Below are 14,258 nucleotides of genomic sequence, written 5' to 3' on the forward strand. Positions count from 1 at the left end.
TAACATTGTTTGTAAATTGGCTTAAAAATAAGCTGGGTTTAGTCTTGAAGATAATACACTTGTTTTTATTGATGTGATCGCGATCATCGGTGCAAAATTTACCCTCTGGTTTCATTTATAGCTGAGTAACTTAAATGGCTACTTGTTAAAGCAATATGATGTAAGTTTGAAAGTATTGTTTCTGGCGACCCTGTGTGACAGAAAAGTGTAACTGCAATGCACCAAAATGTCAGTTGTGCTTTTGCAAAATGTTTATAAATCATGATAAAGATTCTGTTTATGTCAGTATCCGGTTTTATCTTTCTGCGAACGTTATAAAGTCAATCAGTACTTCATAAGAAAAAAGCTATGCAATGAAGATCACCTTTGAAAAATATTAGCTAAATAGTAATAGAGTCATATTCTGAATCAAATTAAACCATTTATTACAGAAAATAGGAAAAAATTATCACGTATTACTGCAATAAACTCAAACTTCAATAATTAATATGCTCTAGACTTCCCCAGCTCTACATCTCACACTGCAAAAAAAATGATTTAAACCATTAAAAGAAGCCGCTTGACTCTAGTTTTCAGCCTTTTTGCGTACTTGAGATTTCTTACATTTTCTGTCTCCTCCAAAAAATGAGGCATAACAAGTAAACTTTTTTTTTTTCAAGCTTTTTAAAACTATAGAGTTGTCGTAGTGCATTATTATCATAAAATAAATAAGCAAATATTTTGCCTATAGCCATTAAATACGGCTTGAAATTAACTGAAGAATTTGTTTTCTTAAAGTAGGAAATGTTTGCTTATGTAAGATTTTAGTTAGTGTGGTGTAAAATATCAAATATTGTTTTGTTAAAATGTGGTCAATAATTCTAACATTTCTCCTGCTCTAAAGACTTTTTATATTTAATTTGATGCATCTTCTAGATCTGGGCATTTTGTCCCGGGACGACCCTCTGAGGCAGCTGGCTCAAGAGCGCTCCTGCTGGAACGACCACCACGGTGACATGAGCGAAGCCTACCACGGAGGGAAGCTCCGCTGCTACGTTCACATCCTGGAGCAGGGTCTGTGCTTCCGGGTCAACACCCTGGCCGCTTACATAGAAGCCAACAGATTGGTGAGTGAGGGAACCATATTTAACCCTTAGTATGCCGTCTGCTATGAATGTGTAACGCTCAACATTTTCATATCAGGCTCCCAAGTTGTTCGATGAACCGGCCGTCCACCCGTCAGCCGTCGTCTCCGAGAGATGTCAGGTAGGTTGCTCTAGTCCTGCTAGTCCGAGCCAGTCTAATTTCAAACGTATGTTCAGATTGGCTCGGACAGCATCATCGGGGCGCTGTGCCAGGTCGCCGACAAGACCTCGATAAAAAGGTCGACCATTGGAAACTCCACCAGCGTCGCAGAAAAGGTGAAGATCGCCAACTCCATCATCATGCACGGAGTCACCATCGAGGAGGGGTAAGAACACACAAGTATACACACGAAATATGTGAAAAGTAACACTAGAATTGAGTATTTTGACTGTTTTAAGACCATTTTTTCAACTATTATTTTAAATTGTATTTCTCATTTATTCATCTATTGTGGGGCTTCTATCAGATTTGATCGTGTATACATATAAGTGAACAGAATAAACAGAAGTCACATAGGGGACCTTCATTTTTTTTAAATGTTTAAATGTATGACAAAATTATTTTTGTTAATTAGCAAATTTCTTGATCAATTTGTGTCTTTCCCTCTACTTCTTTTGGAATTTGGGGATTTAGACATTTCAACAGTAGATTCATGATTTTATTTTTTATTTTAAGATTTTTTTCTGTCCCTTTTCCGACATTTTTAATAATAATAATAATAATAATAATATTAATTTAATAGACTTTATTATTTTTTCTATTTTAAATAGGGAAGGTATTTTTTCTCTTTTTAATTTTTTTATTTTATTAAAACTTGTTTTCACTTCTGAGGTATTCATTTTGGATAAACAACAATGTATGACCCATACATATATGTGTGTGTGTGTTCAGTTATTATATTTGTTTTTTTAATTCATTTTTTATACTCCTTTTCAGCAGGTAGTAGTGTTTTAATATTTTTTTTTAATTTTAGAAAACTTATAATATTGCATATAATAAAAAATATAATATTAAGTCTTAAGAGTCCCTTGTGCACAAGCATATATTCATGTGTGCGTGCATGTGTGAGCGCGTTACCACGTGTTTATGTGTGTGTTAATGGGAGGTGTAACAGGTTTTGTTTTCGGGTCTCTATGGGGGTCACGCAAGGAGCCCCGAGTTAACAATGCATCTATTGGTGTTCAACCAGCTAGAGACCAGCTCCAAACAAACACAGAACTGTTGAAGTGAAACACTCGACATATATTTCATTCAAACACTCGCCTTAGTCAGGATTCCCACTGCTATAGGAATCTGCTGGAGCTGCTGCATCGCTAGAGACGGTTGATGTCAGGATGACGACGCTGATGAAGGACAGACAGACTTTGATCACAACTATATATTTGTAAAATGCTTAGCATATAAGTTTGTCACGTTTGTGATGTCATTTGCACATTCCGTCAGGCTGTTTGTTACTTGAACAAGTGAACGAGATTATCCTTATTAGAAGGAGGTAGTGGTCATAATTAATTTAACTTTTAAGCTGTTGCTTTTAACTTTTTTATAGATTAATTCAGCACTTCTCTTCAGTTCTGTGTGGGTTTTCTTAAATTCTCTTAACTATGTTCCATCTTAAAACGTTTTTAAAACATGTTTTGTAACTTGAATCATGGTTTTTTTTTATTAGCATGGCTATTATTTAAAAAATCTTGACAACATCCAGGATGCCACTCCGATTCTTCGTATTGTGGTGGAAAACAAATAAATAGAAAGGTGGATGGATGAATCCAAGAAAAATCCCCCCCAAAAAAATTATTTGAGTAAAAGCTTTTATCTGTTGTTGAATTTCTTGCTTACATTTTTTTTTTTTAATAGTTAAAAATGTGGCTCATTCCTCATTAAACCACTTTATTAAAACTTTTTTATTTTTCTAATTAATCGGCCCTTCATTTATAGAAATTCATAACTTTTGAACCCCTGATTTAAAAATAAAAAATAATATTTTGGCAAGTTTTGTTACTTTTTCGCCCTCAGGTTGTTACTGAATTGAAGCTCATAATAAATATATATATTTATTTATTTATTCAGAAACATGTCAAGAAATCAAAATTTAAGATGATTAACTTGACTTTTAAGCTGGTTTGAGTTCATTAGTTGATCTTTTTAAAAGAGAGATGTGAGTATTTATTACACAACTTTTTTTTTGTTCCTCATAGTTCAATTGTTATCAACATACTTGCTCTAGGATGATGGGTAATCTAGTGAATATTTGAAATAAAATCTCTGGTGTGAAACTGAAAGCTCAGATACAGAAAAGCTCCTTCGAGCGACTGTAGAAACGAACATGTAGCTCATCAGTCAGATCTGTGATGGACACGGACACATCTTGGCCTCAAGTTTTGATCTTAATTCACTTATTCAAAGGCCTTACCCTCCTTTATCTACATTTCTTACTCCTCCCTCTCTTTTCTTATCCACCAAGGCATCCGTGCCATGACTCGCTCTCCCTCTCCGTCTTTCTCCATCTCCTCTCCTTAAGCCATTCAGGGTCCCGGGCCAGCCGGCGTTGGGGACCCTCATCGTGGCCGTAAAGGTGGGCGCACAAAAGCATAAAAGCAAGAGAGGGATGGAAAGAAAGAAGTGAGGGGAAAGCAAGCAAGCTAGAAAGAAAATTGCAATTCTTTCTCTTTTTCTGGCTCTTTGAGGACACAAGAAGGAAGGAGAAAGAGGGAAAGAAAGAGCCAGTATGAGAGGATTAGGAGACCCCGGCCATGTCGCAGAAATCCCTCGCATTTCTGCTCTCTTTGTTTGGAGCTGACCACAGCTTGTTGACAAAGCGCCGCATGTTTGGGAAGGGGGATAGTAGGGGTCAACTTTACAGGGGGGAGGAGGGGGTAACATGGATGTGTGTGTGACATGGTGTGGGATGTTTGGGGGGGTTATTGCAAGGAGGAGCCCTGGTGTTAGTAATTAGTGGTGTTTCAGCTCCGTCGCTTCTTTGGTGGTCTCTCTGGCTCCCTCTCGCACTAATGTTACCAAACTCAGAATCTTGTAATCTCCCACCACCAACTACCACCACCACCTCCTGAGAAGTCGCTCACACACACACACGGCTCCTCACACACACATGATTTCTTCCCACCCCTGCAGGCCAAACCACCTGAATAAAAGCGGCCAATACAAACCTGTGTGTTTGTGAGGTGCAGTGGGCCAAGTGTGTGTGCGTCACTGCCCGGGCAAGACCCACATACACTCACCGCTGACCTCCCCGAGCCACACACACACACATCCTCGCACATTCCCCTTCATGGTTAGCCGACACGACACACAAGACAGTCTATGTCTTCTCTCCAACATTTTTATGGTGATGATTTGGCAGAAGTCGAGCGTGCGCTGCGTCGGCCCTGCCAGTTCAGGTAGTACCTCGTGGGTTCGCCAAAATCATCCTCACACGCACTCGGCTGTGTTTAATATATATGTAAATATCTCCTCGTCCCAGTCTTGATGAGTCGTGTTGAAACGTTTTTGAGTCACTGAGTGGTGGTTGAAGCGGAACTGCACAGGTTCTCCTCGGCTTCCCAGAACCATGTCCACAGATTTTGTATTTGTGTGAGGAAAAAAATTGCACGAAAGAAAGTCGAAGTGCATTGAATTAAATTCCATTCACTCACTGTATCTCATATCATTGAAGGAAATCCTAAATACACACACACATATATATATATATATATATATATATATATATATTTTTTTATCACATGAACCTCAAAGTCACAATATCTCTTCTATTTACTGTCCTTTTTTTAATGACTTTCAATTCATTATTTTTCGTATTGTGTATTAATTCTGAATATAATGATACATTTTTATTGTACGTTTTGTTTATTAACCTTCTTATCCTCATCTCTCTGTATTCCTTTTTTTTTTTATTCTTGCTTGTTCCTTTTTGCCTTCTCTTTTCTTGCCTTGTTCACTATGTGTAGTGTTGTGTTTTTTCTTTCATCATTAGTATTTTTTACTTAAAAATATAACAATAATTCATCTCTCTTTTCGTCTAGTTTGCTTCAATATTCTGACTTGTTATGACTTCTTTACATTTTTGCTTTGACTTTTCTATTATTGTTTTAATATTTATGCTGTATACAGTTTACGGAATATATTTATTGACACTTATTTTTAATGTTGCCTCTCGTATAACTTAAACATCTGTTTTCTTTTATTGTGGAAAAATTAAGTATAGAGATTAATCTAAGGGTGTGTGTGCGTTGACAGCCGTCTGTTGATATGTTGGATAGGCTCTCACCTGCTGAATCTGTAAAAGAAATACGGGATATAAAATTAACTTTTCGTGTCTCATTTTTTAAATCTTAATTTGGAATAAAAGTCAATAGTGAATGATGCTTTACTTTTTAGTTGAATTTAGAAGTCATTTCATGTGTTTTGCCTTGTTTATGATGCTTTTTTTGGTTACCATCTTCACTCATTTTCACTTAAATGTAATTCAGCCGTTGATTATTTCTACTTTTTAGGTACACTTACTTTTATCACTATCCTATATTATTTTTAAATTCTTTCAAATTCATTTGTCATAGTTTCCAAATGTATTTTCTTCGTAACATATTCATTTGAATAAGATAAAGGTAACATTTACTTTCAATTTGTGTCATTAGTTAACTTTTTAATTGTCATATTTATGAATATTGTGTCCTTTTAGTTTTTTCTCTTTATTTACATTTGGTTTTATTTGATAATTTAAACATTTTTGCATTCTTCGTTTTTGTTTCATATTCTGACTTTTGCGTTCTCAGGTGTAACATCATGGGCAGCGTGATCTGCAGCAACGCTGTGATTGGTCGAGGAGCAGACCTCAAATACTGCCTGGTGGGGAACGCACAACCGATCGAAGCTGACGGTGAGAACAAGAACCCACAATCATCAAGTGTCGTCAAGTGTATTCTTTGTCAACAACGATTGACATACAGTAGATGCTGCATTTCCAACCTGTAGTCAGTCGTTTCTCAGGTTTCGCCCCTTTTTTTTCTTGTTTTTCTGGCCCCATCGATCATCCAGTTTTTCTGAAAAGATAAATCATCTAGAAAGTTCACCCTGGTTTGCTCCTGGTGTCTCCTGCCGAGTCAGCTAATGTTGAATGTGTGTGTGGTTTCTTTCAACGCTGGTTTTCCTTTTTATCTACAAGTCTCTGATTGAGAGATTTGTTGTACATTTTCTTTTTTTAATTTCCTTAATCCTCTTGTCCCCAAAGCTAACTGTGTGTGTGTGCGCGCGCTTGTGTGTATATTTGTATGTGTGTGTGTCACATTGATAGAGAGGTTAGAGAGCAGGGCCAGAACAGGACCACCCGGAATTCTACAGCAGCAGCCTCCAGCCACATCCAACAACACACACACACACCCGCACACACACACACACACACACGCACCTATAGAGTAGGAGAGCGAGCGCGGCGGCCAGTCCTAGCTGCCTAATTGAGTGAACAACAGGGTGCTCCAAGCAACAACAGCTTGAATTTGAGGTAAATTGGCCTAGAAATGTTTCAAACAGTTAGGACTTTTCGAGGCTCCCACTGAGCGATCACTGCAACAAAGTTTTTCATTGCCCGGCCGTCAGAATGCTGCCAAAATTGTATCGATGAAAGCTGCAGCTGCACAATCGAGTAGAACACAGCGTTTAGCAGCGTGACGTCCAACCAAGTCTCTTTGTGAGGCGACACGCGAACAGCATCATCTCATTCCATATTTTACTCGCACACAAGGTGAAAACTCACAATATTAGAGACCTTAAATATGTCTGTATCTGAAGGGGTTTTAATAGAAAAATCAAAACAGAAGTGAGAAGTTGTTTAGTAATAAGATATACAGTTAAATGGCATCAGCATAGAGGAGGATATGCTTATGTGTAAGGTTGTACAAGAACAAGCTCACTGCCTTTTAAGGACACAATGCCAGTCTTCCATTGCTCATATAAATACTACACCTGTGCTAGTGAAGCAACAAAGTTAGCAGCTCTGGCTAATGATGCATCTTGTTGCTCAATCCGTTGGAAACGTCCCCCGTTATAACTGATTAAAAGGTTTACATATTTCTTTAAAGATTTTAATAAAATAATACCTCTGGTAATATTGAAGATAGGAAGATATTGTTGGTCAGTCTAAAGGAATGGCCGTTTGTTAGTCTATAAAAAAGATATCTGCAGCGTTTCTCGTTTAGTATGCGTGTTTTCCAGCAAGCTCGGTAATGCTACTGCCACCTGCTGTCTAATAGAGCTGATCTGAGTAAGTCTATGTTGTTAATGATATTGCAAATGCCAAAATAGGTTTCTAATGAGTAAAATGTCTGCACACTGTTGAGTTCCTGTTTCACTAGCAGTTACTGCGACTCTGGTAATTTAATAAACTTTACAAAAGTGTGTAAGTTTTCTCGCTTCTCTTTAAGCCTTGTTTTAATTGAGGATCAGCACGATAAGTCATTTTAGTTGTTGCTATTATTCTGATCTAAAGGCAACTTATATTTTTTCCCAAATCTTGGTACACATTCAAACATTTTCATTCCACCAGAAGTAAAAACATGCATATCTAAACCACCATTATATTTTTTTTTAACAAAAAACAGTGATTTCTTGTCTACTCTAACAGCTTTTCTACCATACGGCAAACTTGGTGATAATTAAATCATTCTTTAAATGTAATTATATATTTATTTGACCTGGGGGGGGGGCAAACACGGAAACAGGAGGGCAAAAACTTATGCTTTCATACAAAAAAACGTGGTTCCTGAAGATGCATGTGGATGCATTTATAGAACTTTAGAGCCGAGGAGATTGAATGTTGCTTTCAACAAACTTAATCTTCGATGATTGCAGGAATATTTTGAGGTTACATTTCATAAACATCCTAGGTGATGATGAATTGCGTTGCGATACCTTCTTGGAATCATTAAATGTATATCAGATTGTCGTGATCACCGGAATGATCGATTATTCGCCAAATGTCAAGCTGGTCATAATGAGCCCTCCTCCAGATGTGTCTGAACGTTGTCCAGTAAAATCTGGAGCTGCAGCGGCACCATGGTGGTCAGATGTTCTAAATGTGGTCTCCTCAGATGAATCCCATACACTCTCCCAGCGCCAGCAGGCTGCTAAAGACATTACACACCCACTCTACTGCGAAGTCTGCTTGCTTGGGAAGACCACCCCGACAGCTTGTGATGCGCACACACACACACACACACACACACACACACACACACACACACACACACACACACACACACACACACACACACACACACACACACACACACACACACACACACACACACACACACACACACACACACACACACACACACACACACACTCGCACGCACGCACAGTCTGTCAATTGTTTAGCTCGCACAGATACACACCTCCGCTCCAGGAGCTTCGAAAATATACACACAATAAACTGAAGACACCCCGCCCTTCACCCAGACGCACAAGAGCCAAGTCAGGTCCGGCAGACGAGTTTAAATTTGGTCACTTGTAGGGAGGATTCCAGCTGGTGGTGGCAGCTGGAGAAGAGCAAGTGGTGGTGATGAGAAAGAGATCTGTTATTATCTCACCATCCACCTGACTTTAGCTTCGGCCGTTTCCTCTGAACTGAGATACTCAAACTTAAAATAGTGTTTTCGTTTTGGATTCTGATCAGTGGTTTGGAGAGAGTCTGTTGAGGAAGCTGACATCAAGGCTAATGGCTACTGACCAAACAAAGCCTTACTCTGAACTTACACCATATCCGGTAGCATTGTGTAGCCTTTCCCGACTGCATCTTTTCACTTTTTTTTTTTGCCTTGACTTTATTTTATCTGATTCATTTTGGCTTATTGACAACTTTATTGACACTAAACTGTCCCAGAAGTAATGTTTGTGAAGGTCCAGCTTCGTTTGTACCATCCTTCGTATTTGGAACCAATGAACCGCTCTCTTTCTCATTAACTTTGCCCATTGAAAACTTTTCTCAACCTCAATTAAAAACTGCTTATTTGGTGTTTTTCGACTTGATTAAATTAAGGATATTCTTTCATTACAACACCTGGTGTTTATGAGACCCGTCCAGCCCTGGTGTCGTGCAAAAATTGATTGCTCTGGACTTCCAAAATAAACTTCAACTCATCCAATGTGTCAAGTTAATGAAGTAATGTTTATGCTTTAGTGTTTGAAAATAGTCTTGTTAATAGTTTTTGTCAATTTCAAGAGGTAGTAAAAGTTCCTTGAGACCACAAAGACTAGTTGTTCTCAAGAAAACGTCTTGAAGAGAAATCTCAAAATTGTGGAATAACTAAACCAAATACGTCAGTACTTCAGTTTACCGCATTAAAACAGCTGATGAAAAAGTTCTCCAGATCACCATAACAGTCTTTGACAAATTTGGCACATATGGTTTGATTCACTCCCAAAAATTTGTTCAGCTTTTTGCATTGAGTCAGTTCTAAAAGCTGCTTCACCTTTGATTCATCGATGGCAAGTTTACGTGCAGCATCTCAAATTCCCCTTTTCAACAACCAGATCGTTTACCTTCAATCTGTAAACTGCGTCATATGTATACCTAGAGGCCTTCAATGCTTAAAAAGCTATAGATTAGCCGCATCATTGTATAAGACATGTTTTTGGGAACAAAGTAACGGCTCGATAATTACTTTTGATCGATCAGCTGTTCATCACTCACATTCTCTTACTGAGTTTCATGCTACATGATTCATGTATCTGTCCGTGGAACGTACTTTCCTAGATTTCTTTTACTCATTAAATCTTGTTATTACTGTCTAATTTGCAGCTCAAGTCTGTCACTGAAAAACACAAGGTCCTAATTACCCAAAATAACCATCAACTTCTTCAAGAAACACCAGCCACTACAGAAAAGCTTGTTTTAATAACCACATATTAGTTAGAGAAATGTACCCATAGAAGAGTAAATAATTACAAGTACGAGTTTGTTTTGGTGCAAATGATATTTGATCTGGTTAAATATTGGACTTAAAAGAAAACACGTGTCAAGCCAAGACACGTCAAATTCTGAAGTCCTCACTAGGAAAGCAAATATTTTGTTTTTGAATGTGCTCTTTGAGCAGAAACTCTTCTAATTGTTGAAATGAAAGACACAATCGTGCGTTGCCTTCTCCACTTCTTAAGCCTCTCTCTCCCTGTACCGAACCTCGTAGGTCCTCCCGTCCTCACAGCGCGGGATAAACAGGATCGTAACAACAGATTCCTTCACACCAGAACCTATGTGCGTGAATGGAACATTAGTCAGGAGCAGCGTTTGCTTTGGACCGGCACTGCAGGCCGGGGATGAAGGGATGTGCAACGGAGCAGCGGCTGCTCTCCTCAGACCTGACGAGCTGAAAGATGTTGGCAGACGAGCTTTCAGGCATCATCTGTTTCTTTTGTGAGGTTCAGGCACAAGTCAGCATGACCTAAGTCCTACCACACCAGAACCGGCTCTCAAGGAAAATAAAGAGAATGGTGGGCGGCCATTGTTCCGCGTCCATTTCAATGTCGGCTAGTGTCGTGTTACCTTTGTGGCAGAAACTATTATTGTTAAAGTCAGTCTTTATTCATGTTATTCTGAAGGAACAACTGAATTACTCTTTTGTCTTTTTTTGTGACCAAGGTGTTGAGTTGCAGTGCAGTCTACTGAAATACAACCACAGTAGATTCTTTACTAATCCAGCTATGTATGAACGTATGAAAGTGCTTTAGGGACTCATTCTTTGATGCTCTTTTCGATAGTTACTATGGCAACTGTTGAAAAAGTCGCAGTTTGATACAGTTTGGGAAATTCAAGATTAAACAACTTCAGTTGAACATGAAAACTGTGGTTGCCCTGAAAGATGTTGATCAGTGACAACGGTTGACAACTGCAGGTAAAGCTTGCAGGGCCACTAACAAAAACGGTGCCCAGCAAGTTCTCCGTCTACAAGTACTGACCCACACTAGAAAGCCAACACTGGCGGCTAGAGGGCAGGCAAGGCGGCCATCGTGGTCAGCCATCTAGATTTCAGGTCCTTGCCAACACAGGGCCAGTCCTGGTAGATAGGGGACTGACCTTAGTACCCAGAGAGAGGAAACAGGCGGGCTAACTATGGCCTAGAAACAGCAGCTACAGCTAGGTGGCAAGGTGACTTTAAAACTGACCAGGGTTGCTAGAATTCTGGCCACTGTAGCTAGGAAAGTAGATGCCTGACTGTTGCCGCTTTTCTACTACACAGCTTCAGCTCGCCTCGACTCAACTGTGTTGTGTTGTGTTTCCACCTGCCCTTCTACCTACTTGCGGTGCCCTGGGCGCTGTCGCAACATAGCAATGATGTACTTGCGGTCTGACCTAACTTTTCGAGCCGACATACCATACTTCTACTCAAATTGCTTTTTTTTCCCCTAATGGTGTTTCTTGTGTTGTTAGTTTCACTGCCAAATATTTAGTGACGTCACTCTCTGACCAATCAGTAACCGCGGTGAAAATACTGTAAATAATATCTGCTCCGATGTACCTAAAGGAGGTCAAATGGAGTCAAGTCGACTTGAGGAAAAGGAATGCATGGCAGAAGGGAGAAGGGAAGGCAACCAGGGTGCGACTTTGGTATATAGAAGGAAGTGCCTAAGCAACACCTAGCGGTCTAGCCACAGCAACTTGAAGACAAATAAAAAGGCTGAACACAGGAGCTAGAGGACAGCAACCACCAGCTGGATGACCAAAGTCACACAGAAGATTAACCCCCACCAACTAGACCGTGAACAAGCGTAGGCTAAGACTAGGAACTAGGATTCCAACCAAGGTAACTAGATCGCATTCAATTGAACCTATGCTAGCTTTAGTTTAGCGTTATCAATGTTTCTGCTTAGCCTTTCGCTAACATCAGTGAAATTTTGAATAAGGAGAGAATTTATTAAAAAGTATTTAATATGTTAAACTTAAATTTGATTTTGTTTTTCTCTCTTTGTCCGCAGCCAAAAAGACCAACGAGGTCATCGTTGGAATGGACCAGCTGATGGAGATCTAGCTCCCACCGGGAAGAATTATCATCACCCCATTAACCAATTTAAGAGCAGCGACACACGACTACTGAAGTCACCGAGCCTCAACGCTGATGTTTTTTTTAAAGATGTGTGTCGGAATAAAGACGTTTCTGCTGCAACTTCCTCTGCAGTCGTCAGTGCTAATCGTGAACGGAGAAGGAAAGCGTTGAGATCGTCGCGCACACACTTGTGCAGCTGTAAAGAGATGTGAGGCAGAGAGGTGGGAGGGGCGACCACAATGGTGTGCAGGGAAGGAGGGGGGGAGCTTGTTTAAGTTTATTTGTACACAAAAAAAGAAAATGGTGTATGTGAAGATCCGGGACCACCCAGCGTGATCTTGTGTCTGTTAACGCCGACACACAAAGAGCAGAGGAGGAAGCGGAGCCTGACACTTTTCTTGTTCCTCGTGTGTGTCGTCTTTGCCCGGTCCCTCCATTTATGAGGATCCGTCAGGAGAACATTTGTTCAAAAACAGGGTTTGAGTTTCCTCCGTCATGGCAACAGGGTGGTGAGATGAGTATCATGTGTGTTCATGTGGATTGTTTGGACGTCCAAGTGTGGATCAAAGATCTTGTCTCATCATTACTCTGCTGGCTTTACTAAGGGCATCAGGAACGTGTCTGGAAACTAATGTGATGCTAAACATTGTTTTTTTATCCATACAATATTATTTTTGTTATTTTTAAACATTTTAGGTGTCAACAGAATATTAAATCAACTATTATATCATATGGATTGAACTACAGGGTGTCAATAAAATGTCTTTATTTAGCACATTTATTACAAACATAAATGAAGAGATAAAAAACAAGGATTGATTCATCAAATTTTGTTTCTGACACAACTCCGTGTCTCACTTTGTTAAATCAAATCTACCAAAAATGTAAAAAAAAATCCTAAAGGACGTCCTCCATAAATAAATAAGCGGCAAAAAAAAAAAGTATATAATATTTTGCCTCAGTGACATATTTGAATGATTCAGAGACTTAAAGAAAACATATTTTACTTGATAAACACAGCAGCGTAAGCAGCACTAGTGAACATGTGCAAGGTCCCGATAAATCTTTATTATGAAAGACATTTTTTTTAAAAAATGCTTGATTTGATTTAACTTCTTCGTGAACAGGCGTATAAAAACATGTTCAGTATTAGGCATTGGAATCCACTCATTCTCTGGTTGAATTATATAGCTTTTGAGACGGTGGGCCATATGAATTCTTGACAAGGGCCACATATGGCCCCGTGGTTCTTTGAGATCCCAGGGTTTGATAGCCAGTGGACATACTCCGCACCAACTTTCTTTCCTTCTACTAAATCATCTCTTAAATTTCTTCCATTGTTACAAATCAAATCCAATGGGATCATCCTACTTCTGACACCATATTTAGAGTTCAAATTTGGTCATTTATCGACCAACAGGATACCCGTCTTGGAAGATAGCTTGAAGGTATTATCGTTTGTATTCTCACGTTACGGCTTCTTCAACAATCTATTCAATTTGAGTTTTGAAAGTGAAAACTCTGGCCGGCGAAGGTGTAGACGCGTCTGAATCCATTTGCTACTGAGGTGAAAGCGCCGAGCGGAGGTGGACATTGTGGCGGCTGTTTTTCTTGGCGATATTAACCCTTTTAGCAATCTCACACTCTGACCTCCGGCTTCAACCACATGATGAGATCTGGCAGCTGGCTGTGTTTAGGTAAAGGTTTGTATATTTGTACAAAGACCCCAGAGTCCCCTCAATGCTACATGGCCCAGCCCACCTTCCCCTCCATGTTTGCTCGTGTGTGTGTGTGTGTGTGTGTGTGTGTGTGTGTGTGTGTGTGTGTGTGTGTGTGTGTGTGTGTGTGTGTGTGTGTGTGTGTGTGTGTGTGTGTGTGTGTGTGTGCGCACGCACGCTAGGACCTACCTGTGTGTTAGCCTTCGTCGCACAAACTAATCAAGGTCACCTCGCACCAGCAGACGCGTGTTGACAAATGTTTGATTCGCAGACTTGTGCGTTGGATTCAGACACGTAATAAAAAATAGGTGAAGAAATGTAATTTAGCGTTAGCGGCTTTAAAAAAAACTTGAATGTTATGTCGATA

General features: G+C 39.5%; 1 protein-coding gene across 2 annotated transcripts in view; it reads left to right on the forward strand.

The window, feature by feature from the left end:
- eif2b3 (eukaryotic translation initiation factor 2B, subunit 3 gamma) overlaps window positions 1-12,293 on the forward strand; it is a 30,230-nt gene extending 17,937 nt beyond the window's left edge. For both annotated transcript variants that reach the window (XM_087810792.1, XM_087810791.1), the window contains exons 8-12: window positions 916-1,106; window positions 1,183-1,245; window positions 1,302-1,450; window positions 5,913-6,016; window positions 12,106-12,293. In XM_087810792.1, the coding sequence (XP_087666918.1) occupies window positions 916-1,106; window positions 1,183-1,245; window positions 1,302-1,450; window positions 5,913-6,016; window positions 12,106-12,158 (560 nt within the window). In that variant the 3' untranslated portion in view covers window positions 12,159-12,293. The remainder of the gene's footprint in view (window positions 1-915; window positions 1,107-1,182; window positions 1,246-1,301; window positions 1,451-5,912; window positions 6,017-12,105) is intronic.
- Window positions 12,294-14,258: the final 1,965 nt, after the last annotated feature.

Source organism: Callionymus lyra, chromosome 16 (genome assembly GCF_982586985.1).
Source record: "Callionymus lyra chromosome 16, fCalLyr1.hap1.1, whole genome shotgun sequence".
NCBI lineage: Eukaryota > Metazoa > Chordata > Actinopteri > Syngnathiformes > Callionymidae > Callionymus > Callionymus lyra.